This window comes from Erythrolamprus reginae, chromosome 1, assembly GCF_031021105.1.
Source record: "Erythrolamprus reginae isolate rEryReg1 chromosome 1, rEryReg1.hap1, whole genome shotgun sequence".
In the NCBI taxonomy this organism is placed as follows: Eukaryota; Metazoa; Chordata; class Lepidosauria; order Squamata; family Dipsadidae; genus Erythrolamprus; species Erythrolamprus reginae.
The window spans coordinates 13,358,598-13,383,801 of NC_091950.1; the positions used below are offsets into that span (position 1 = coordinate 13,358,598).

Below are 25,204 nucleotides of genomic sequence, written 5' to 3' on the forward strand. Positions count from 1 at the left end.
TTCTATGCCGCCCAATCCCAAAGGACTCGCTGCTTACAACAATATAAAATACAAAAACAAAAAGAAGTCAAATACAATCTAAAACTATAAAACCCTAATTAAAACTCGTAGTTAAACTCTTCAGCATGCGTGCCATTCATACAATTTAGCCATGATGGTTGTTAATTCATGGCCCCCGGTGTTTTGCAAAGTACAGTGGTGCCTCTACTTACGAACTTCATTTGTTCTGTGACCAAGTTCTTAAGTAGAAAAGTTTGTAAGAAGGAGCAATTTTTTCCATAGGAATCAATGTAAAAGCAAATAATGTGTGCGATTGGGAAAACCACAGGGAGGATGGAGGCCCTGTTTCCTCCCAGGAGATTCCTAGAGAGGCCCCACGGAGGCTTCTCCCCGCCTTTTCCATCTGTTTCCTCCCAGGAGATTCCTAGAGAGGCCCCATGGAGGTTTCTCCCCGCCTTTTCCGGCCCTGTTTCCTCCCAAAAGATTCCTAGAGAGGCCCCACGGAGGCTTCTCCCCGCCTTTTCCGGCCCTGTTTCCTCCTAAAAGATTCCTAGAGAGGCCCTACGGAGGCTTCTCCCCGCCTTTTCCGGCCCTGTTTCCTCCCAAAAGATTCCTAGAGAGGCCCCAGGGAGGCATCTCCCTGCCTTTTGTGGCCCTGTTTCCTCCCAAAAGATTCCTAGAGAGACCCCACGGAGGCTTCTCCCCGCCTTTTCCGGCCCTGTTTCCTCCTAAAAGATTCCTAGAGAGGCCCCACGGAGGCTTCTCCCCGCCATTTCCATCCCTGTTTCCTCCCAGGAGATTCCTAGAGAGGCCCCACAGAGGCTTCTCCCTGCCTTTTCTGGTTACTGTTTCGGAGGCTCAGGTTTGTTAGTGGAAAATGGTTCTTGAGAAGAGGCAAAAAAATCTTGTTGAACACCCGGTTCTTATCTAGAAAATTTTGTAAGTAGAGGCGTTCTTGGGTAGAAGTACCACTGTACTGCAGAACCCACCGTTATTTTTGGCAACAATCTGAAACATTCATTCTCTGATCCTTAAAAATTTTAAAAATCTGGATGCAGGAGGCACATTTTATAAGTTGCATTTTTTTAAAAAAAAGTAACTTTTTTTTAAAAAAAACTAGGGGATGGTGTGAGAACCTAAGCTCAGAAAAAAGTGCCCCGAGTTTTGATCCCCTTACTGGGGAGTTGCTGCACCGGTTGTAAGTGTGAGGACCCGTGGGCAGGCACATTTTTTTCTGTGCTGTTTTAAATTTGAATGGTCACATTGGGCGATGTTTCCAACGGCAGAAGAGGCCTCCCCCTACTTCATCCCCCCTTCCCGTGCCCACTTCCCCAATTTCCCTCTTTTCTTTTAACAGCCTGAAGTTGGAATGCGACAAGCTGGCCAGCGAAAAGTCGGAGATGCAGCGCCATTACGTGATGGTAGGTTTTCGCACTCGCGATGGGCGGGTTCAGATTGTTTCACAGAGGCTGGGCAAAACTGACATATGCCCCTTCGTTTTTCCTCTTCCGGCAAGGTGGAACCGGTAGCCTTCGAACATAGGTTTGGTATATTAGAAAATTCATTTTTTACTGAATTTTTAAATGTATGAACGTTTTTAATGTATAAATAAAATAAATGTACATTTAAAAAAAGAAGAGCTGCAAGTCCTGGGAGGCAAAATGGTTCCTTCTCCCCCTGCGCGCCCCCCCAATACATAAGCAGGGGGGAACAGCCCCCTCCTTTGTAAACCAATGCAAATGCAGGTGATAGGAAGTTCAAGGCCTCTGTAATGAGTCTCCAACCCTGGCAACTTTAAGCCTTGCGGACTTCAACTCCCAGAACTTACTTACTTCCTTTCTTCCTTCCTTCCTTCCTTTCTTCCTTCCTTCCTTTCTCTTTTCCTTCCTTTCCTTCCTTCCCATCCTTCCTTTCTTCCTTCCTTCCTTCCTTTCTCTTTTCCTTCCTTCCCATCCTTCCCATCCTTCCTCCTCTCTCTCTTTTTTCTTTCTTTTTCTTTCTTTTTTCTTTCTGTCTTTCTTCTTTCTCCCTTCCTTTCTTTCTCCCTTCCTTGCTTGCTTCCTTTCTATCCTTCCTCCTCTCTCCCTCACTTTTTCTTTGTTTTTCTTTCTTTATTCTTTCTTTCTTCCTTTCTTTCTCCCTTCCTTCCTTTCCATCCTTCCTCCTCTCTCCCTCACTTTTTCTTTCTTTCTCTTTCTTTATTCTTTCATTCTTACTTTCCATTCTTCTTTTTCTTTTTTTCTTCCTTTCTCTCCCATTCTTTCTTTTTTCCTTCCCACCCCTCTTCCTTTCTCTTGAGGACTAGAAACTTAAGGACGTCCCGGCAAGATCCAAAGAACGAGAACAAGGATTCTGCTGCCTTCTGGAAGGAATTCCTATTGGGGTTTTTTCTATTCAGCCTCTTTATCCTGTGTTAGTGGGGAGTTTTTTGTTTTGTTTTGAGGTTTTTGTGGGGGTTTTTGCAAAAATGAGGCTTGACTGTTTTGCATAAGTCACCCAGGCAGCTGCATTAGAGCCTGGCTTATTTTTTTATATTTATTTAGCTCTTATCGGGACACAGTTAGCTGGCTCTCCTTGACGTGCTGGTTGGAGGTGGCCAGCTGTGCCTGTTGCGGCTGCCAAGATTCAAGGTGATGGATGTCGTTAGCCTTGAGTGAAGCCAGTTCCCAGGCCCTCCAGAAAGGCCGGCCGCACCTCCTCTGGAGCACAGAGATAAGGCTTAAAAATGCTTTGCATTTCCTAGGAAATTCAATTAAAAAGGGAAAAAAAGTTGATTGTAAGCACATACTAACCTTTCACGAGAGTCAAGAAAAGCCACAAACCATCTCCTGTGCCCGCTTCTTCATTGAGGAGGCAGAAACCGCGTGGGGCAAACCCCTACGCTTTGCCAAGTTTCTAGTCCTTAACGAGGAGACTTTGGATCTGGGTGAAATGTTCCTGGTTGGCTTGTACCTGTCAGTCTGTCAGAGAGCTGGTGGTAAAGGGAGTGCGAGACTCCACCCGGACACCGCCATAAATGTCCTTTGCGCATGCACAGAGGATAGAAGAACCAACACTCCGCGGCCTGCACTGGCTGCCGATCGGTTTCCGGTCACAATTCAAAGTGTTGGTAATGACTTTTAAAGCCCTACATGGCATTGGGACAGAATACATCCGGAACCGCCTTCTGCCGCACGAATCCCAGCGGCCGATAAGGTCCCACAGAGTTGGCCTTCTCCGGGTCCCGTCGACCAAACAATGTCGTTTGGCGGGCCCCAGGGGAAGAGCCTTCTCTGTGGCGGCCCCGGCCTTCTGGAATCAACTCCCCCCCCCCCCCCGAGATTAGAACGGCCCCCACCCTCCTTGTCTTTCGCAAATTACTCAAGACCCACCTTTGTCGCCAGGCATGGGGGAGTTAGGATATTCCTTCCCCTAGGCCATTACAAGTTATGTATGTTATGTTTGTGTGTATGTTTGGTTTTTTATAATAAGGGTTTTTAGTTGTTTTATTAAATTGGATTGTTACATGTTGTTTTTTATCATTGTTGTTAGCCGCCCCGAGTCTGCGGAGAGGGGCGGCATACAAATCCAATGAATGAATGAATGAATGAATGAATGAATGAATGAATGAATAAATAAAATGGCAGCTCCAGGGCGGGTGGGCGGAGCCTCGCGCTCCCTTCGCGACTGGTTCTCCAATGACTGACAGGTACGGGCATTTTGCCCCTGATTTGGATTCTTTCGAGGCCTACAAGAGCAGTTTAGCTGGAAGGATTGAATTTGAGAGGGTGGGTTGTGTATTTTTGCTCCATCCCTTCCTCAAAATAACTCCAGAGGCCCCGAAATGGCCCGGTGGCAACTTAAATAAATGTGTGTGGTTGCAGGGAGGGGGGGGGGGCAACATTTTGGCTCCCTCTGACGTTAAGAGGATTAAAATGTGCAGGAATTGGCTGCTTTAATTTTAATCCAGGCCAGCGTTTCTGCTCTTGGGCCCCCTTCCCAATTTTAAAAGTCACGAAGGACCTCAAACGGAGCTTTTGTTGGCAAAAGGTTATATTTACATTATTGAAAATTAAAATGGACCCATTCATAGAAAACATATTTATTGGATCAGCTGAAAAACGACCATATGAAATTCGTTTGATTTTAGCATCAATATAATATTTCTTGTGGAAAAAGCCCTTTTAAGATGAAAGGGCAGATGACATTTTATATTTTTTGCAATATTTTCGAGGTCCAGCAAAACTTTCTGATTTTGTGGCTCCCCTAAGCGAGTTTTGGGAGATATAAGGAACACCATTCTACTGAGTTTAGAAATGGCATTTAGGGGAAAGCAGAAAGTGTGAAAAATCTCATAAATTATACTTTTTTCAAGGGATGTCCTAATTTTGAAGAGTCACTAAGTAGATAGCTGTAAGTTGAGGGGATACATTCAGGCTTTCTGACTTCCAAACGTGCATTTTGGGGGCATAAAATTTTGGAATGAACAATATTTCTCCGTATGATCTACAACCGTGAATGTAATCCTTTAGTTAGGACTAATGAAGCCTGCCCATTGCCATCATAACTTACTTATTTATTTGTTTGTTTGTTTATTTGTTTGTTTATTGGATTTGTATGCCGCCCCTCTCCGAAGACTCGGGGCGGCTAACAACAATAATAAGACAGCATATAATAATAATCCAATACTAAAAACAATTAAAAACCCATTATAATAAAAACCAAACAGACATACAGACATACCATGCATAAAATTGTAAAGGCCTAGGGGGAAAGAGTATCTCAGTTCCCCATGCCTGGCGGCAGAGGTGGGTTTTAAGTAGCTTACGAAAGGCAAGGAGGGTGGGGGCAATTCTAATCTCTTGGGGGAGTTGGTTCCAGAGGGCCGGGGCCACCACAGAGAAGGCTCTTTCCCTAGGTCCCGCCAAGCGGCATTGTTTAGTTGACGGGACCTGGAGGAGACCCACTCTGTGGGACCTAACTGGTTGCTGGGATTCATGCAGCAGAAGGCGGTCCCTGAGATAATCTGGTCCTTGTGGCAGTAAAACAAATTGTGTTGTTTTAAAATTTCACAAGCTTTTCTGTGATTTTATTAAGCGAAGCACTGCAGTCATTAAATGAATGTCACAGACATGAAATGAACTAATGATTCACTCTGATTTTGGTTTTGCCTAAAATCGGAAGAAGATGCCGTGTTTTGGCAGAAATGTCACAAAATGTAGTTATGTAAGCCCAGGAGGCTGCACAGATGGCTGTGAACTTGGCCTGGTTGCCAGGTGCCTGAATGGTCACCAAGCAAGTGGGCATAAGTCAGGGACTACTGGTATATATTTTGATCATCTGTTGCTGGTAGGGGTTTTTTTCCTGCTTAAATGTGTAGGTTATTTAAGGAACGATTTCATGGGAAGCAGGGACTATGTGGGGGACTTCATGAATTCAATCTGTATAGTCTGGAGGACAGAAGGGAAAGGGGGGGACATGATCGAAACATTTAAATATGCTAAAGGGTTAAATAAGGTCCAAGAGGGAAGTGTTTTTAATAGGAAAGTGAACACAAGAACAAGGGGACACAATCTGAGGTTAGTTGGGGGAAAGATCAGAAGCAACATGAGAAAATATTATTTCACTGAAAGTAGTAGATGGTTAGAACAAACTTCCAGCAGATGTGGTTGGTAAATCCACAGTAACTGAATTTAAACATGCCTGGGATAAACATAGATCCATCCTAAGATAAAATACAGGAAATAGTACAAGGGCAGGCTAGATGGACTAGGAAGTCTTTTCCTGCCATCAATCTTCTATGTTTCTAATATTATTCCTAGTAAATAAGTGAACACAACAGAGGTTTTGGGTGGGGGAAAATGTTTTTTAATGCCTCCAATTCCATTTTGGTTTGCTTTGGAAGGCAGAGTCAGCTCACAATGAAACTGAATTCATCTTGTCTGTGTCTAAAATCATGGTTTGGCCTTAACCCGGTTAGAAGTCTTCCGGCATGATTTGCAGAGTTACATCTTAATTCCGTTTCGCAAATGCAACTTGGGAGAAAGGACTTGCCTTCTCTTTAAGCCAGGGGTCCCCAAACTTGGCAACTGTAAAAGACTTGTGAACTTCCAACGCCCAGAATTCTCCACCCATCTAGTTTGAAGACCTCTCTGTCTTAAGCAAAAGTTGGCTTGTGGGTGGGGCCAAAGACAAAGTGGGTGGAGCTACAACCAGGGGAAGGTGCAACCGAAATCAAAATGCACATACATTATATACAGATAATCTTTAGAGTGGTACAGTGGCCTAGAGATGCAGCTCTCACCCGTGAGTTCGATCCTAGGTAGAGGCAGATATTCCTCTCTCTCTCGGCCCAATGAGTAAAATATCTGCTGCAAACTCGGCGTTGGCGTCAAGAAGGGCATCCGTCCAGTAAACACGCAACGCCATTCGGTTGCCCCAGCTCCACCACCTTGTCCTTTTTTCACTTCTGTTATTAACAATACAACACAGCAAACGAGATCACTATGCTGGATTTCGTATTTCATCACCAGTCGGGCGCTTCCCAAGCACCTAGGGCTGCGTGATGTAGCGACGAATTATATTTGCCGATCCCAGTAAAGCAGCCTTTTGCAATTGACAGATGGAGATTTTGTCAATTCTGGTGGTTTTCAAATGTCCGCTGGGATCCTTTGGCACTGCGCCCAGCATGTCAAGGACCACTGGGACCACTTCCACTGGCTTATGCCAGAGTCATTGCAGCTCGATTTTCAGATCTTCGTATTTTGCTAATTTCTCTAGCTGCTTCTCCTCAATTCTGCTGTCTCTTGGGATTGTGATGTCGATAATCCATACTTTTTTCCCCTCCACAATCATGTCTGTTGCTGTTGTTGTTGTTGTTTTTATTATTATTATTATTATTATTATTATTATTATTATTATTATTATTTGCTGGCCGCAAGTGGAAGCTTTGATTTAAATCCTGTGCCAGGAAGGAATTTTAATTGTGGGTGTGGCATAATTTGTAGGTGCGTGAAAAGGGAAGAGAAATGCATTATGCATGTGACTCTTCTAAAATTCAAAATATGTTTTATTTTTTCTTGTTGTTGTTTCCTGTTGCTGAGAATCATAGAATCGTTGAGTAGGAAGGGATCTCCAAGGGTCATCTGATCCATCCTTTTGCAATGGGCAGTGTAATAGAAATGTGGAGTGGGAAAGGACTTCCAAGGGTCATCTAGTCCAGCCCTTTACAATGGGCAGGAAAACCAGTTAGCATCAGAATTGTGTACTGGCAAGGCAATCCCTAAAGGTCATCTAGTCCAGCCCTTTGCAATGGGCAGGAAACCCAGTTAGTGTCAGAAATATAGCGTGGGAAAGGTGGTCTATTTTACTCCTTTGCAATGGGCAGGAAACCCAGTTAGTGTCAGAAATATAGAGTGGGAAAGGTGGTCTATTTTACTCCTTTGCAATGGGCAGGAAACCCAGTTAGTGTCAGAAATATAGAGTGGGAAAGGTGGTCTATTTTACTCCTTTGCAATGGGCAGGAAACCCAGTTAGTGTCAGAAATATAGCGTGGGAAAGGTGGTCTATTTTACTCCTTTGCAATGGGCATGAAACCCAGTTAGTGTCAGAAATATAGCGTGGGAAAGGTGGTCTATTTTACTCCTTTGCAATGGGCAAGAAACCCAGTTAGTGTCAGAAATATAGAGTGGGAAAGGTGGTCTATTTTACTCCTTTGCAATGGGCATGAAACCCAGTTAGTGTCAGAAATATAGAGTGGGAAAGGTGGTCTATTTTACTCCTTTGCAATGGACAGGAAAATCACAGGTGTCCAAATTGTGAAGGGACTTCCAAGGGTCATCTAGTCCAGCCCTTTGCCATGAGCTGGAAAGCCAGTTAGTGTCAGAATTGGGAACTGGGAAGGGACCCCGAAGGGTCATCTAGTCTATCTCTTGGCAATCATGGAATCTTAAAATCCTGCATAGATAGAGAATCCACAACCGTATATGTTTCTCATCTCATCCTGGGCCATTGCTTGCCTTAGAGAAGTCATGACCCGCCATGATCATAATATGGAATATTATTATTATTATTATTATTATTATTATTATTATTATTATTATTATTAGTTATTAGATTTGTATGCCGCCCCTCTCCGCTCTCTTAGTAAAATTGGGACATGAATTCAAATCCTGTATGGACACTTCCACAAATTAGGAGACAGAAAACAAGTCCAGGTTTCACCTAACAAGCAGATGTTCTAATTCTTTTTTCTTCTTTTTTTTCCTTCTTCCTTCCAGTATTACGAGATGTCCTATGGCCTCAACATCGAAATGCATAAGCAGGTGAGATTTTAAGGTTAATTCTACTTTCTGCCAGGGACTTTTAAAGCCGCTTTACACAGGGAGCCCTCGACTTAACGACCCCAATTGAGCCCAAGGACTCTTGTTGCCAAATGAAGCATTATTCGTTAGGCGAGTTTGCCCCATTTTTTAAAATTGTCTTTTTAAAGACAAAAACAAAACAAAACACAATAACCACAAAAAACAAGAGAAGGTAGGCAGCATAAACATTAAACATGAAAACATACTTACTGTTGCATAACTGATTCTTCGGTATCTCCATTTTTGGTTTAATTTACATTTATCTTATTTCTCACTTTCCATCAATCCAATTATAAAATTGGTCCCACACAGTATAATATTCTTCTTCCTATTTGTTCTGTAACTAAGGTGATTTTTATTTTTATTTTATTATTTAGCTTATTAATTGGATTTGTATGCCGACCCTCTTTTGCTCCATTTTGCACATTCTAATATTTTTTAAATTACCAAATCCATGGTTGGTATGCTTTATTTTTTCCAATTCTGTGCAAAAATCAACCGGGCCGCTTTTAATACACGTACTATTAAACAATAGTTCACCTTTTTGTATTGTCCTCTAATTATTCCTAATAAAAATGTCTCAGGTTTAAAGTCTTTGTCTTACTTATCGGATGTACAGTATATTTAGAGTTTGCCCCTGTTTTACGACCTTTCTTGCTATCGTTGTTAAGTGAATCACTGCAGTTGTTAAACTAGTCAAACGGTGGCTAAGTGAATCTAACCATATCGCATCTCAGACATTAACACCCTTGAAAATGTCCAAAGATACTTCACCAGAAGAGCCCTTCACTCCTCCACTCGAAACAGAATACCCTATGAGACTAGACTTTCAATCCTGGGCCTAGAAAGTTTAGAACTAAGACGCCTTAAACAAGATCTAAGTACAGTGGTACCTCGAGATACGAGTTTAATTCGTTCCGGACCTGGGCTCTTAAGTCGAGCAGCTCTTATCTCGAACGACTTTTCCCCATAGGAATTAATGTAAATAATTTTAATTGGTTCCAGCCCTCAAAAAACTCACAAAGTTAGTCTAAATTATGCAGAAAGACATGTTTTTAATGAAGAAATGTACATGTACATATAAATGAATAATAAGTTTCTTTCACTTAACTTGTAAACTTTCTTAAACTTTTAAATTTACATATGTTCAACTTCTCTGCCACCCAATCCTGTAGGACAGAGGTCCCCAACCCTTTTTGCACCAGGGCCCGGCTTTAAGCGATCAAGAGAGGAATGGGTGAATGAATGGACGGAGGGTGGGAAGGAAGGAAGGAAAGAGGGAAGGGACAGGAACAGAGGAAGGAAGCAAGGAAACTTATGAAAGGGGAGAGTAAGAGAGGAATGAGTGAAGGGAGGGAGGGAGGGAAGAAGGTGGGAAGGAGAAAGAAAAGAAGAAATAGAGGAAGGGAAGGTAAAAGAGAGAAAGAAAAAGAGCAGGAAAGAAAGCTGCAAGCACCCCCCCGAGCCCCCCAGGCCGGCTGCAACCTTTTAAAACACGCGCGCCGCTTCGCAGCTGTCTCCTGAAGCCGAACGCGGAAGTTAGCGTTTGGCTTCAGGAGACAGCTCCTTGGCGCTTGTATCTCGAATTTGGGCTTGTAAGTAGAACAAAAATATCTCTCCCCTCCCAGCTCTTATCTCGAGTTGCTCTTAAGTAGAGCAGCTCTTATGTCGGGGTTCCACTGTATTGCCCACAAGATCATATGCTGCAACGTCCTGCCTGTCGGCGACTACTTCACCTTCAACCACAACAACACAAGAGCACACAACATATTTAAACTTAATATTAACCGCTCCAAACTTGACTGTAAAAAATATGACTTCAGTAACCGAGTTGTCGAAGCATGGAACTCATTACCGGACTCCATAGTGTCATCCCCAAACCCCCAACACTTTACCGTTAGATTATCTACGGTTCACTTCTCCAGATTCCTAAGAGGTCAGTAAGGGGCGAGTACAAGTGCACTAGAGTGCCTTCCGTCCCCTGTCCTATTGCTCTCCTATATCTCCTTTCTTCTATTCCTATATCTCTTCTATTCTTTCATTGATATGTTCTATTACTATACCTTCTTTTCTATTATTTCTTAGATATATTTTAATATGAGTATCTCCTCTATAACCTTCATCATGTATTTTACTATGTGTATATAGATATACACCCACTAAAACCCTCATTGTGTATTGGACAAAAATAAATAAATAAAAAATAAAATAAAACTCCCCTGCCCCTCATTGCTCACGTGATTACTGCAGTTGTCATAAATATAAGTCAATTGCTAGATTATTTGAATTTTGATCACATGACCATGGAGGTGTGGTCACTAAGTAGGAAAAATGATCCTAAGTCGCTTTTCTCAGAGCCGTCGTAACTCTGAACGGTCACTAAACCAACCGTTGTAAGTCAAGGACGGCTTGTACATGAAGCTGAAGAAGGAGTGGAGGAGCATTTCAGGTCACTGGCTACGTGTCGTTTTAGATTATATTCAGGGCCGCCACCCCACCCCTTCAAACAAGCAACAGCCCTCGAAAACAACCGGGTGTGTCCACCAGACACTAGCTGGAGATAATTGAAATTTCATTTAAATGACATTTAAATTAAATTGCAGCTAATCCGATTTGTTCCTCCCGCGTGTCATCATCTACCTGTTCCGGCTTCCTTTTGCACGGATCTTGCAGGCCGCACCTGGTCTTTTGAAGATGCCGTGCTAAGGAAAACAAAATTAATTAAAAGCGGGGCTTGTTAGCTGCACCCAGCTCGTTTCTTTATATATCCTTGTCTTCATTTTTTTAAATTGAAATGCAGTGTTAGGCTACTGTGCAGCTCAGGAATGAATAACTGTGGCTCCTTTTAAGACCTGTGGACTTCAACTCCCAGAATTCCTGGTTCAGGAATTCTGGGGGTTTATTAACCATGTTTACTTCTATGCCACCCAATCCCAAAGGACTCACGGCGGCTTACAATAATAATATAAATAGGAATACAAATAGATACAGAACAATAAAAAGAAGTTGAACATAATCTAAAACTATAAAACCCCATATTAAAAGAATCCCATTAACTATAAAGCAATCATAATCCCATACATCCATACCATTCATACAGCTGATGTTCATCAATTGTAAAAAGGGCCATAGTTACGCACAATTGGTGTAGCCCAATAAACTTCTGCCAGCTCTTACGTCTGTTGTTAAACCATGAAGCTGGCTGCATTTTTATTTGTTACTTTTTAAAGAAATTGCCGTGAGGTTGAATTGTGTGAAATTACAATTCCCATATCCCTTTCTTAGGAGAATCAGAATCCTCCAAAGACTCGTTTCCCTTTTTCAATGGAGACGTTTGAAAATTTCATTCAGTCACTCACTGCATCAGTGTTTTTCAAAATGGTGGCTTTAAGATGGATGGACGACAGTGATGGGCGGTAGCCCATGCGGTCAGGTGCTCTGTCCCGGTAGGAAATTCCGGGACGCGTATGCGCGCCCCGCACAAAATTTGGCTTCTGTGCATACGTAGCAACCTAAATCTCGCTGTCAAATGCTCATGTGAGCAGGATTTCAATAGTTTTTGCCGGGGTTTTTTGCTTCTGTGCATGCCTAGAAGCAAAAATATCAGCAAAAATTGCCAGTACTGTATCTCGCTCACCCACAAGATTTTGCTCACTGAGCATGCGCAGAAACCAAATCTCATGCCAATTATTATTATTATTACTATTACTATTATTACTATTATTATTTATTAGATTTGTATGCCGCCCCTCTCCGTAGGCTCGGGGCAGCTCACAGCAATGATAAAAACAATATACAATGACAAATCTAATAGTTAGAATCTAAAATAACAATAATACATTTTAAAAAGTCTAAAAATTTCCGGTCACAATTTAAAGTGTTAGTTATTACCTATAAAGCTCTTCATGGCATCGGACCAGAATATCGCCTTCTGCCGCACGAATCCCAGCGACCGGTTAGGTCCCACAGAGTTGGCCTTCTCCGGGTCCCGTCGACTAAACCAGTGTTTCCCAACCTTTTTTGAGCTGCGGCACATTATTCATATTTTCAAAATCCTGGGGAACATTGAAGGGGGGGGGGGCTGGCTAAAGAAAAGTTTGGACAAAAACCCCTCTCTCTTCCTCCCTTTTGCTCTATTTCTCCCTCTTTCTCTCTTTTCCTTCCTTCCCTTCTTTCTCTCTCTCCATCCCTCTTTCTTTCTTTCTTCCTCTCTTTTTTGCTCTCTCTCTCCCTCCTTCCCTTCCTCTGTCTTTCTCTCTCCCTTGTTCTCTCTCTCTCTGTCTCCCTTGCTATCTCTTGCTTTTTTCTCTCTCTCTTTCACTGTCTTGCTATATGTCTCTTTCTTTCTCTTTGCCTCTCTTGCTATCTCTCTTTCTTTCTCTCTCTCTGTCTCTCTTTCTTTCTCTCTCTCTCTGCCTCTCTTGCTAAGTCTCTCTTTTTCTCTTGTTTTGTCTCTCTTTTTCTCTCTCTCTGCCTCTCTTGCTATGTCTCTCTTTCTCTCTCTCTTTCTCTATCTCTCTTTCTCTGCCTCTCTTGCTGTCTTTCTTTCTTGCTCTGTCTCTCTCTGCTTCTCTTGCTAAGTCTCTCTTTTTCTCTTGCTGTCTCTCTTTTTCTCTCTCTCTGCCTCTCTTGCTATGTCTCTCTCTCTCTTTCTCTCTCTCTCTTTCTCTGCCTCTCTTGCTGTCTTTCTTGCTCTGTCTCTCTCTCTCTGCCTCTCTTGCTAAATCTCTCTTTTTCTCTTGCTATGTCTCTCTTTCTTTTCCTCTCTCTCTGCCTCTCTTGCTATGTCTCTCTTTCTCTCTCTCTTTCTCTATCTCTCTTTCTCTGCCTCTCTTGCTGTCTTTCTTTCTTGCTGTGTCTCTCTCTCTCTGCCTCTCTTGCTATGTCTCTCTTTCTCTCTCTCTTTCTCTCTCTCTCTTTCTCTGCCTCTCTTGCTGTCTCTCTTTCTTGCTCTGTCTCTCTTTCTCTGCCTCTCTTGCTATGTCTCTCTTTCTCTCTCTCTCTGCTTCTCTTATATGTCTCTCTTTCTTTCTCTCTCTCTCTCAGCTGACTGCAAGCGGGAGCCCTGACGGTGGCAGCTGGACGTGCTGCTGGACACCGTATATGCCAGGCCCGCAGCGCCAGCATGTACGACGTCCAGCAGCACGTCCAACCGCACGTCAGGGCTCCCGCTTGCAGTCAGCTGAGAGAGAGAGAGCGCTCCCTCTCGCCGCCGCCATCTCCCCGCAACTGCCTGCGGCCGCTGCAGGGCCCCCCCCACCTACCGCCTCCCACCGGGCCACAAAGGACACTTGCCGCCGACGCCAGGAAAGTTTCAGCTGGGCGGGGCGCTGCCGGGGCTCCCGCTCGCAGCTGTCCCCCGGCTTCTGCTCGATGCCGCGGTACGGGGCTCCCAGTAGTACCCGTCTATTGGCGGCTCTGGAGGGAGGGATTGAGAAGCGAAGCCAGGGAGGGCTGAGAGCAAAGGGGAGCGGCGCGCGCGTGAGAGGGGAGGGGCGGGGATTCCCAAAACGGACGGAGAAAGCCCTCTCTCGCAGCGAAAGGGATCCCAGCCAGGGGGCTGCGAGAGAGGGCTTTCTCCGTCCGTTTCGGGAATCCCGGCACCGGCAGCGCCCCGCGGCACACCTGGCCGTGTCTCGCGGCACACCGGTTGGGAAACGCTGGAATAAACAATGTCATTTGGCAGGACCCAGGGGCAGAGCCTTCTCTGTGGCGGCCCCGACCCTCTGGAACCAGCTCCCCCCCAGATATCAGAGTTGCCCCCACCCTCCTTGCCTTTCGCAAGCTCTTTAAAACCCACCAATTTTTTTCCTTCCCCCAAGGCTTATAGAATTTATTCATGGTGTGCTTGTTTGTATGATTGGTCTCTTAAATTGGGTTTTTTTAGATTATTTTTTAATATTAGATTTGTTACATTGTTTTCTTTATTGTTGTTGGCGGCCCCCCGGGTCTTTGGAAAGGGGCGGCATACAAATCTAATAAATAAAAATAAATAAATAAATAAATAAATAAATAAAAAACAAGAAGCCCCAATATATAAAAAAACATACATACAGTCATATCATACACACACAAAAATTACATAGACACTCGCAACAGCCTCGGAAAGCGCACCAGTAGCGCCGATGATGAGCGGCCCTTTACTGGTGGACTTCAACTCCCAGAATTCCCTAACCCTGGCCAAAATGGCTGACTCTAATTCTGTGGAAAGAAACAGGCCCTTCCATCTTAAAACCACCATTTTGAGAATGGCTACCTAATCCTCATCTTTACTCTGGGCATCGTTTTGTTCATTTTTACCTCCAATTGTTATCATACTGTAAAAAAAAAAAACCCTGGCATGATCCGCACACGAACCTTCTGTGCGTTCACACAATCCAGCCTCCACAAATCGGTTGATATAATTCAAAGCATTGCGTGAAGCAAGGAAGCTTGATGAATTTCCTGGGAAGTGTCTTTGAACAGTGTGCTAAGGCGGAAACGTCAGAAAGATCCACTAAAACAGGAAGCCTAGTGTGTCACCTTCGCACCACGCAAAAGACGCAGCCGCTGCGCCTTTTGTCATTTGCAGCCTGTCCGACAAACACTGTCCCCTTGCAAAATGCTGCAGTGATGTAATTGGCTTTGGAGTTTGGGTTGCCGCCGCCACATAAATGCACCAAGCACATTGTGTTTTTGTCGCCTTGTGCCAAGCAGTTGATTGGAGTACTCTTCTTCTCCGAGTTAACCTTGTGTGTAATCTTTGCATTTCAGGCTGAAATTGTCAAGCGGTTGAATGGCATTTGCGCCCAGGTTTTGCCATATCTGTCGCAAGAGGTAAAACAACCCTTCCTCATAAAACCACACTGCCCTTCCCCCCCATCTCCGGCGTTGAGCCTCCTGCTGATTGGTTCGTATCATCTTCAAATTGTCTTCTCTTTCTCCTCCTTTCCACCCCTCCCTCACAGCACCAACAGCAGGTCCTGGGAGCCATCGAGCGTGCCAAACAAGTGACAGCCCCTGAACTGAATTCCATCATCCGGGTCTGTGACAACTCTTTTTTTTTGTTGTTAGAATTGATGGGAGGACCAGGGTCTTGGGGATATAACCATTAGGAGCACTCCCTATTTTCATATACGGTGGTACCTCTACCTAGAAACACCTCTACTTACGAACTTTTCGAGATAAGAACCAGGTGCTCAAGATTTTTTTGCCTCTTCTCAAGAACCATTTTCCGCTTACAAAACCGGGCCTCTGAAACTGTAACCGGAAAAGGCAGGGAGAAGCCTCCGTGGGGCCTTTCTAGGAATCTCCTGGAAGGAAACAGGGTGGAAAAGGCAGGAAGAAGCCTCTGTGGGGCCTCTCTAGGAATCTCCTCCGAGGGAACAGCTGGAAAAGGTGGGGGGAAGCCTCTGTGTGGCCTCTCTAGGAATCTGCTCCGAGGAAACAGCTGGAAAAGGTGGGGAGAAGCCTCCATGTGGCTGGGGAATTCTGGGAGTTGAAGTCCAGATATCTTCAAGTGGCCAAGGTTGGGAAACACTGTTATATAGGATACAGCCAATCAGGTTGCAACACAATTAGCAAACCAATGATTACATGCTGATTATGGCTCAGCCTCTCCCATGGTTACAAACCATTTACATGCATTGTGATACTACCTTCAGAAATGAACTTGTTTCTGACAGCAATCTCCTGTTTTGTGGCCACCTGACAAAGTCGATGGGGAATGGTGTTGCAAACGGGAAATAATTAAACGGACCTTCGCGGAATTGTTTGCCTTGGAGTCGTACTTGGTTGGGGGTGTTGCTTGGAACCCTGACATCGGTAGTGTGTCCCTCCTCCTCTGACGAGTTCAATTTTGACATAGATTGGCCTCTTGACCCTTCTTTCAAACCGGACAAAGTCCATATTCTGGACAGAGATGACCACAAAGAGGTCATTAGCCCTTTCTCAACATAGGGGCGGGGATACGACCTCGCCAATCTCCTGTTTATGACACGGTCCTTTCAGCAGTTCCAAGAAGGCTCCACACCTACTTGCATTACTCAGGTGACCTTGAGAGCACAGGTAAACCTCTGAGCGGCCTCAACGACCCTCAGGAAGTGTGCTAAAATCAGGGTGTCCAGCAAACCTGGAAGGTTGACTCAGCCTTCCATCCTTCTGAAGTGGGTAAGATGAGGACCCAGATTGTGGGGGCAATAGGCTGGCTCTGTTAAAAAAGTGATATTATTATTATTATTAGTAGTAGTAGTAGTATTAATATTATTTATTAGATTTGTATGCCGCCCCTCTCCGTAGACTCGGGGCGGCTCACAGCAGTAATAGATTTATTGGATTTATATGCCGCCCCTCTCCGCAAACTAATAGCAAAATATATAACAAATCTAATAATTAAAAGTCACTAAAAAACACCTTATTTAAAAAAGAAACATACACACAAACATACCATGCATAAACTGTATAGGCCCAGGGGAAATGTCTCAGTTCCCCCATGCCTGGCGGCAGAGGTGGGTTTTAAGAAGTTTACGAAAGGCAAGGAGGGTGGGAGCAATTCTAATCTGCAGGGGGAGCTGGTTCCACAGGGTCGGGGCTGCCACAGAGAAGGCTCTTCCCCTGGGTCCCACCAGACGATATTGCTAACATGCTGTAAGCCGCCCTGAGTCTAAGGAGAAGGGCATAAAAATTGAATAAACAAATAAAACGGAAATCGGCAGTTTGGGAAATATAAGGGAATTATCAGGGAATTCGTGAAAAAACCAGAATAAATCAGAGGGGGGAAAACCAAACTTAAAATATTTAAAAGTCAGGTAAAAATCATTTTTTTAAAAAAATATTTTTTTTTTAATCATTAAAAAAAAAACCGATCGCAGTGCCTGGCAGAGTCAAGCAAAAATGAGCATAACTGTGGCAACAACTTGCTTCCTCAGCTACCGATATTTCTCCACGGCTTAGCCGTTTAGATTGCAAGTTACAGGGAAATGTCAGGGAATTTCAAAATGCTTCCTCTCTGGACACCATGTAAAAATAATAATAATAATATAATAATAATAATAATAAGAAGAAGAAGAAGAAGAAGAAGAAGATCTAAAAATCGAGCTGCAACGACTCTGGCATAAGTCAGTGAAAGTGGTCCCAGTGGTACTTGGCACACTGGGCGCAGTGCCAAAGGATCTCAGTGGACATTTGAAAACCATCGGAATTGACAAAATCTCCATCTGTCAATTGCAAAAGGCCGCTTTACTGGGATCAGCAAACATAATTCGCCGCTACATCACGTAGTCCCAGGTGCTTGGGAAACACCTGACTGGTGATGAAATACGAAATCCAGCATAGTGATCTCATTTTCTGAGTTGTATCGACATAATAATAATAATAATAATAATAATAATAATAATAATAATAATAATAATTTATTAGATTTGTATGCCGCCCCTCTCCGAGAACTCCAAGAATGACCAGGTGACTACAAGAAAGTTTAGTCCTTCCAAACTTCCACCACTCAAGTCAGAACTGAAGAAGCTTCTTGAGTGAGAAACGAAACATCTTCAGGAAAAGACAAATTCCAGTTGCCTTTTGAGAAAAAAGGCACTTGTCAAAGTCTTCCAACCCATCTAACAACTCTTGAGAACTTTTGGATTTCTCAAATAACTGCTTTATCGAGGACGTTCTTTTGGCACGTTTGAAATGCAACAGCTCTGGCTTATTTCCCACACTTTTTCAGTATAATTAAAGATGAGACAGCTCGGTCCCTCTTTGTCACAGGTCACAAGTTGCCCAATTAGGTTTTTCTTGGCGTCTCCTTGGCAACCTCTCCCGATCTCTAGCCAGCACCTGGTGAGATGACCTTGGTTCCCACGAGATAATAAGTTGTTGATGTCTGGTGTGACATTCCAAAGCTCCTTTCTCTTCTCTCCCTCCAAAAAAATGTGGCAAGCTAAAAAACGAAGAAAAATGGCTGCGAAAGGCCCAATCAGTTTTGAAGTTCCTTTTAGGAAAGCCTTGACTTTTTTTACAATGCAAGGAGGATGTTGAGACTCTTAGAAATTATGCCTGTGAAGTGGTATATAAGTCTAAATCAGTAGTTTTCAACCTGGGGGCCGGGACTTCCCTTGGGGGTCAAAGGACCGTTTCACAGGGGTCACCTAAGACCCAGAAAATACAAATTTCCCATTGTGTTAGGAACTGAGGCTTCTATTCTGGCGCCTTCGAACATACTTTTACAATCTGACCGATCAGGCGTTGACCGTGGGGTTGTCCCTCTGACCTTCCTGCCAATCAGCTTAAAGCTCTGTTGGGAGAATTGGCACCAGACTTATGGTTGGGGGTCACTACTACATGGTCACTACAACATGAGGAACTGTATTAATTCCCAGGATTTGGGATGCTATGGTGACGCAGTGGTTAGAGTGCAGCCTTCCCTCCTTCCAAGGTGGGTCAAATGGGGACCCAGATTGTTGAGGGCGAGAGGCTGGTTCTGTAAACTGCTTAGAGAGGGCTGTGCAAGCAATATGAAGCGGTGTATAAGTCTAAATGCATAGCTAGACGTATAACAAGCAGGAAGAGGGAGATTATGATCCTGCTATATAGAGTGCTGGTGAGACCCCATTTGGAATACTGTGTTCAGTTCTGGAGACCTCACCTACAAAAAGATATTGACAAAATTGAATGGGTCCAAAGACGGGCTACAAGAATGGTGGAAGGTCTTAAGCATAAAACGTATCAGGAAAGACTTCATGGACTCAATCTGTATAGTCTGGAGGACAGAAGGAAAAGGGGGGACAGGATCGAAACATTTAAATATGCTAAAGGGTTAAATAAGGTCCAGGAGGGAAGTGTTTTTCATAGGAAAGTGAACACAAGAACAAGGGGGCACAATCTGAAGTTAGTTGGGGGAAAGATCAAAAGCAACATGAGAAAATATTATTTTACTGAAAGAGTAGTAGATGCGTGGAACAAACTTCCAGCAGACGTGGTTGGTCAATCCACAGTAACTGAATTTAAACATGCCTGGGATAAACATATATCCAATGTAAGATGAAATACAGAAAATAGTATAAGGGCAGACTAGATGGACCATGAGGTCTTTTTCTGCCGTCAGACTTCTACGTTTCTATGCTATTAAGGGGTCGCGGCATTAGAAAGGTTGAGAACCACTGGTCTAAATGCTATGGCTATTTTCACTGCCGTTGTAATTCTGAATTGGCACTAAACAAAACAGTCGTAAGTCAAGGACTTTGCTGTAGCTACGGTCGGAAGAACAGTGAAACGCTCATTTTTATTTCTCCTCTCTTGTTTTTCTCTCTCTCTCTTGGATCTCCCCTACAGCAGCAACTCCAAGCCCACCAGCTTTCTCAGCTGCAGGCGCTGGCCTTGCCCCTCACCCCACTCTCCGTGGGCCTGCAGGCCCCCTCCCTGCCCGCCGTGAGCGCCAGCACCGGCCTGCTCTCCCTCTCGGCGCTGGGGTCCCAGGCCCACCTCTGCAAGGAAGACAAGAACGGCCACGACGGAGACGCCCACCAAGAAGACGACGGGGAAAAATCCGACTAGGTGGATCTCATCCGGTCGGGCGGGGGGAAGGGAAGGGGGCGACGTGAAACGATCCTGGCGTGGGGAGGGGGGGTAGAAGGCGGAGCGTTTTATCCAATTCCGGGAGTCGGCGGGCACACCACGGTGCTCCAGTGGGCCACGAGGGAGACAAAATGGCAGCAATAACATTTTTACCCCTCCCTCCTTTTTCCGCCCTTTCCTCCATTCCAGCCTCACAGCAGGCGGGAACGCTTCCCCAAGCGATTTGGGGCCTTTGCGTGCATGTTGGGGGGGGGGATTCAGGTGGGAAAGGGGTTTGGCCCAGCAGAGGACTGCCGTCTTTGGCGCTACCAGTGCACCCTCCAAGGTTGTCACAGGCGTTTCTGCCTGGCGATTGCATGCACGCCTGTCGGTGTGGGATTTGGCTCCTACGCATGCGCAGCTAGCGAAATCTCACGTGGGAACACTCGAGTGAGCGACATTTCCGCAATTCTTGCCAATATGTTTGATTCCGCGCATGCGCAGAAGCAAAAAATCGGCGAATATCACCGAAATCTCGTTCACGCGAGCGAGTTGACGTGAGATTTCACTTGGTGCGCATGCGCAGAAGCCAAATCCCGTGCAGGGGTGTGCATGCGCACATCGGGCGCGCAGCTGCACACACGAGTGTAGCACCAGCGGCCCGTCACTGGTTTGACCTCCCCCCCTTTCTAGCTCCTTCTCCTCCCTTTAAATTAATTGCAAAGGGTTAAGCCAGCATCAGAATAACCACGATGCGTCCTTAAACTGGGTTACTCCCTCCCCACATCCATCCGTCCATCCTTTCCCAGGCTTTTTTCATGCGATTACTTGGCCCGTCGGATAAGAAACTAACAAACCAGGTTAGTTATCCAAGGGAGAGGAAAGGATGTGAGTTTGCCCGACCCGAGATTTGTGGGAAAACTAGAGGTCCTGGAAATTTTCCACCCCTCCCCTCCCCCCATTGCGCAGCTGGAAGGTTTTCAGCCACAGGTCAGGGGAGAACCAGTCACTGGCACCCTCCCAGCCTGTAGGCCTCAACCTTGCCCGTTTTGAGGTGGGTGGACTTCAACTCCCAGAATCCCTCAGCCTCACTTTACTAATCACGTCCTAGGTCAGAGGTCTTCAAAGTCGGCAACTTTAAGACTTGTGGACTTCAATTCCCAGAATTCTCTAGCCGGCTCTGCCAGCTGAGGAACTCTGGGAGTTGAAGTCCGCAAGTCTTGAAGTGATCTAAGGGGGATAGTGTGGAGGTTGTTAAAGATGGTTTTTGTACAGGTTGTCCTTGACCGATGACCCAATTTCCCTTTTGCTAAGCAAGGTGGTGTGAAGTGACTCGCGCCCTGATTGGGTGAGCTTTGTTTTTCCCCGCAGGTGCTAAGCCAATCACCACTGGAGGGGGGAATGCTGGGAGTCAAAGTCCACCCATCTTAAAATGGCCGCCGTTGGGAACCCCCACCCCCCCAACCTCTTAAAAATACCCCCAAATGGAGAGAAATGGCTGAAAGGCGAAGAACAAAAGTCTCCATCCGTGGGGATGCTGGCATGTTACCCCTCCAGTGCCCCCCTCACAATATGTTCCCCAATTTTTAGGTAGTCCTCGAATTACAACAGTTCGTTTAGTGACCGTTTGTGGAGTTACAGCAGCACCGGAAAAAAGTGACTTGTGACCGTTTTCCCACACTTAGCTACCTTTGCAGCATTCCTCACGGTCATGGGATCCGAAATCCAGGCGCTTGGCAATTGGTTCATACTTATGACGGTCGCAGTCAGCTTTTGCGACCTTCTGGCGAGCAGAACCAGTGGGGAAGCCAGATTCACTTAACAACCATATCGATAACTTTTAGCAATTGCAATTGGCTTAATATCTGCATCTAGAAAGGTCATAAAAAGAGGTCAGCCTCGTGTAACAAATGTCTTGCTTAACAACAGAAATGTTGGACTCAATTTCAGTTGTAAGTCGAGGACTACCTAGGTCCCATAGAGGTCCCAGCTTGCTGTCCCAACAGCACAATTTTCCTGTGTGGATTAGGGAACCCCCCCCCCTCCACTTCCCCAAAAAATCTAGTAAACTTGCCCCTACTTGCAAGTCCTCAACAAATTACCGTATTTTTCAGAGTATAAGATGTACCTTTTTCCCCACTAAAAGAGGCTGAAAATTTGGGTGTGTCTTATACTCCAAATATTGCTTTTTCGAAGTCTCTTTTTTTCCCCAGCCCTAACAAGGCGCTAATGATCTTCCTGGCTTTACTGGTTTGCAGGCTTTTTCATTAGTACTCCCTCTAAAAAGGTTTTTCCCCAGTCCTAAGTCTTTGCAAGCTTGCGTTCATTGCTACTCTCTCTGTTCTGTCGGGCTCTCTGGTAGACTCCTCCCAAAAATTCACAGGTAGAAATTTCAGACACACACACGTTTGAAAATTCAAAACAATGTTCTTTATAATGAAAATTCACTTAACCTAAGCCCTCTTTTGGTATAGCAAAGGGCACTGTCTCCAAATAAACTGGTAATTTGTACAAGTCTCTTATCAGTTCTGAGATACTTAGCTTGCAGCTGTGAGGCAATTCACAGTCCTTCTTTCACAAAGTGAAACACACTTTGCTCTGGTTTAGTTTCAAAGCAGGGAAAAATCAGCACACAAAAGGTCAAAGTCAGTAAAGCAGTCACGAAACACAACGATCGGATAATCCTCCACAATGGCCAAACCCACAGGCGGCTCTTTATAGCAGCCTCACTAATCACCACAGCCCCACCCAACCACAGGTGGCCTCATTTTCTTTGATAATCATCTCTCAGTTGTTGCTGCCTATGCATCGCTCTCTGTATGCGTGGCTGTATCATTAACTCTTGTTCTGAGTCCAAGGAGGAGCTAGATAATTGATCTCCTTCTGAGCTGTCTGCCACACTCTCCTCCTCCCTGTCACTCATGTCTTCTTGGTCAGAGGCGCCTTCATCAGCAGATTCCACCGGGGGCAAAGCAGGCCTGCAGCATGTGGATGTCTCCCCCACATCCACAGTCCTTGGGGCAGGAGCAGGGCAAGAGCTAACCACAACACTCTCCAGATAAGGTTTTCTCCAGCCCTAATAGGGTTGTAACTATCTTCTTCCCAGCTTGCAGGATTTTTTTTCATTGCTCCTCCAAAGAAGTCTTTTTCCAGCCCTAATTATTTGCAGGGTTTTTTTCATTGCCACTCCCTCCGAAAGTTTTTTAAAGCTCTAACTGGGGGATAAAATATTGTGCTGAAGCTGACCAGACTAAAGACGCTAGCCAGGTAAATAAATACCTGGTAGGCAAATTTTCCTACCCCAAAACAAAGGCGCGTCTTATACTCTGAAAAATATGGCAATTTGTCAGCCATTCATTTAGTGACCATTCAGAGTGGCAACGCCACTGAAAGATGTGACTTAGAAACCAGCCCTCCCACTCACAATGGCCACCGCAGCCGTAACTGGTCACGCCATCAGACTTCGGATGCTGTGACAGCTGTTGCGTTTGTATGGAGTGTGTAGCGTCCGCAGGATCATGTGATTCCCCCATTCGAGAAGCAAAGCCAATAGGAAAAGCCGGATTCGCTTAACGACCCCGCGGTGATTTGCTTAACAACCCCAGCAAACGGGTAAATAACACTGGGCGTGTGACTCCCTTAAGCACTTGTCTTGCTGTGGCCATAAGTCGAGGACTCCCTGCACTCAAAAGAAATGGGATAAACCTCTGTCCCGCACTGCAGGGTTGTCTGTTTGGTTTTGGGCGGCCACCTAAGCAGCTTAGATTTGAACGGACACATTTCCGCCGTTGATTCCCTTGAAAAGCAAGCCAGATGGACTCCTAGGGGGGGATTGCAAGGGTTCTGTCTGGGTCCGACCCTGTTCAGACTACCTCCGCGTTGGATAATTTGCAAACCGCCAGCTCCCACCGGACTCCACGTCGGTAGTTCTAATTTGCTTTTTTTTGCTTTTTCCCCTCTTTGGCAGCACTTAGCTCACATCTGCCGATGGGAGCTTCTTCTTCTTCTGCAGAACTCTTTTGTTTTAAATTTGATCCATACCGCCACCGACTCCCCCCTCCCCTTTTTCAACCCTCACAAGCGGTATCTGGGCTTTGCGAAGCCCCCCTACCCCGCTCGACTCCTCTCTCGCTGGCCCTCCTCTGCTCCCACCAGCACTGTTTTAGCTAAGCAAGCACCTTTGTCATTATGCATGTCTCGTTTTTAAGGTAGCACAGAAGCAAAAATTTTATATATATATACATATATATATAAATATATATAAATATATAAATATATTAGTTGGGCGTCTCTGCCTCTGGGTGAACCTCTCAATGGCGTGTTGTTTTTTTTAACCTGCCTTGCTGTTTTTCTTTCCCTGTCTCCCTCCCCCCTTTTTTTTTTCCGGGTTTTTTTTTTTTAAACAAAGCCGGGATTTGGAAACTTCTCCCGGACAATGGCTCCTCGACTTCCTTTTCTCCGCTGAAATATTCAGCCGGACGGTTTGAAATTTCAGGGGGCGTTGAAGGGATGGAAAAGGACATGAAGAGGAAAAGGAGGATTCTGGGCGCCCCTTTCCCATTTCTTAAAGCAAAAACACCCCCAAGAATCCTGCAGCTCTTTTATCTTTCCGTAATGCTAGTTCTCGGCTTTTTTTCCCAATTCCCCGAATTTTATGACAAAGAGAATTTTTTCGTGTTTGTATATATTCCTTTAGAGACAGAGAAGAGAGAGAGAGAGAAATCTTGTTGGCTCCGTGTGTTTATTAATCACTTTGACCCTATATTAAGAGGAACTGAAGACAAATTCTGTATTGAAAATGTAATAGCTGTGCCTTTTCAAATAAAAGAAATCAGATTGTTGGTTAAACTGCCTTTGTTTCATTACTGCCTTTTGTGGATTCTTTAATTTCCTTCAGTTTTGTTTATTTTGGCCGTCTCGCAAACCCTCTGCGGCTGAAAATAAAAACGATTGTTGAACTATATCAGTTAAAAGTCTGCAGCAAAAACCTTGGCATAAAGATAGTGTTTGGAATCCTCTATGGCTATTAACACCATTAGAGGGCACTGTGGGTTTATCAAGTGTTCTGTGTGAGTGCCTCTGTTGGCCGGGGGTGGTACTGCAGTCAGATCAGTGGTCGGGTGACAAAAAGAACAATGGGGATTGATCTTAGCTTATAGACCCAGGTCTAACCAGGTTTGTTCCCCATGTCAAACTTTTTGCTTGGTATAACTTGTCCTCAGTGGCATTACATCTACATGGAAAAAAGCATGCGGTGGGCATACCCCAAGATTCTGTCTGAGGCCCAGTACTGGTTTTTTTAAAATAAAATAAGTTTTATTGAAGTTTTTCAAGTT

The 25,204-nt window shown here is 44.8% G+C and overlaps 1 protein-coding gene across 2 annotated transcripts in view; it reads left to right on the forward strand.

The window, feature by feature from the left end:
- The window catches only part of TLE5 (TLE family member 5, transcriptional modulator), a 31,522-nt gene extending 11,635 nt beyond the window's left edge, over nucleotides 1–19,887 (forward strand). Inside the window, exons 3-7 of one of the 2 annotated variants that reach the window (XM_070744720.1) lie at nucleotides 1,358–1,421; nucleotides 8,259–8,303; nucleotides 15,096–15,158; nucleotides 15,290–15,364; nucleotides 19,647–19,887. In XM_070744720.1, coding sequence (XP_070600821.1) covers nucleotides 1,358–1,421; nucleotides 8,259–8,303; nucleotides 15,096–15,158; nucleotides 15,290–15,364; nucleotides 19,647–19,868 — 469 coding nt within the window. In that variant the 3' untranslated portion in view covers nucleotides 19,869–19,887. The remainder of the gene's footprint in view (nucleotides 1–1,357; nucleotides 1,422–8,258; nucleotides 8,304–15,095; nucleotides 15,159–15,289; nucleotides 15,365–19,646) is intronic. The other variant, XM_070744728.1, reaches the window with a different exon arrangement.
- Nucleotides 19,888–25,204: the final 5,317 nt, after the last annotated feature.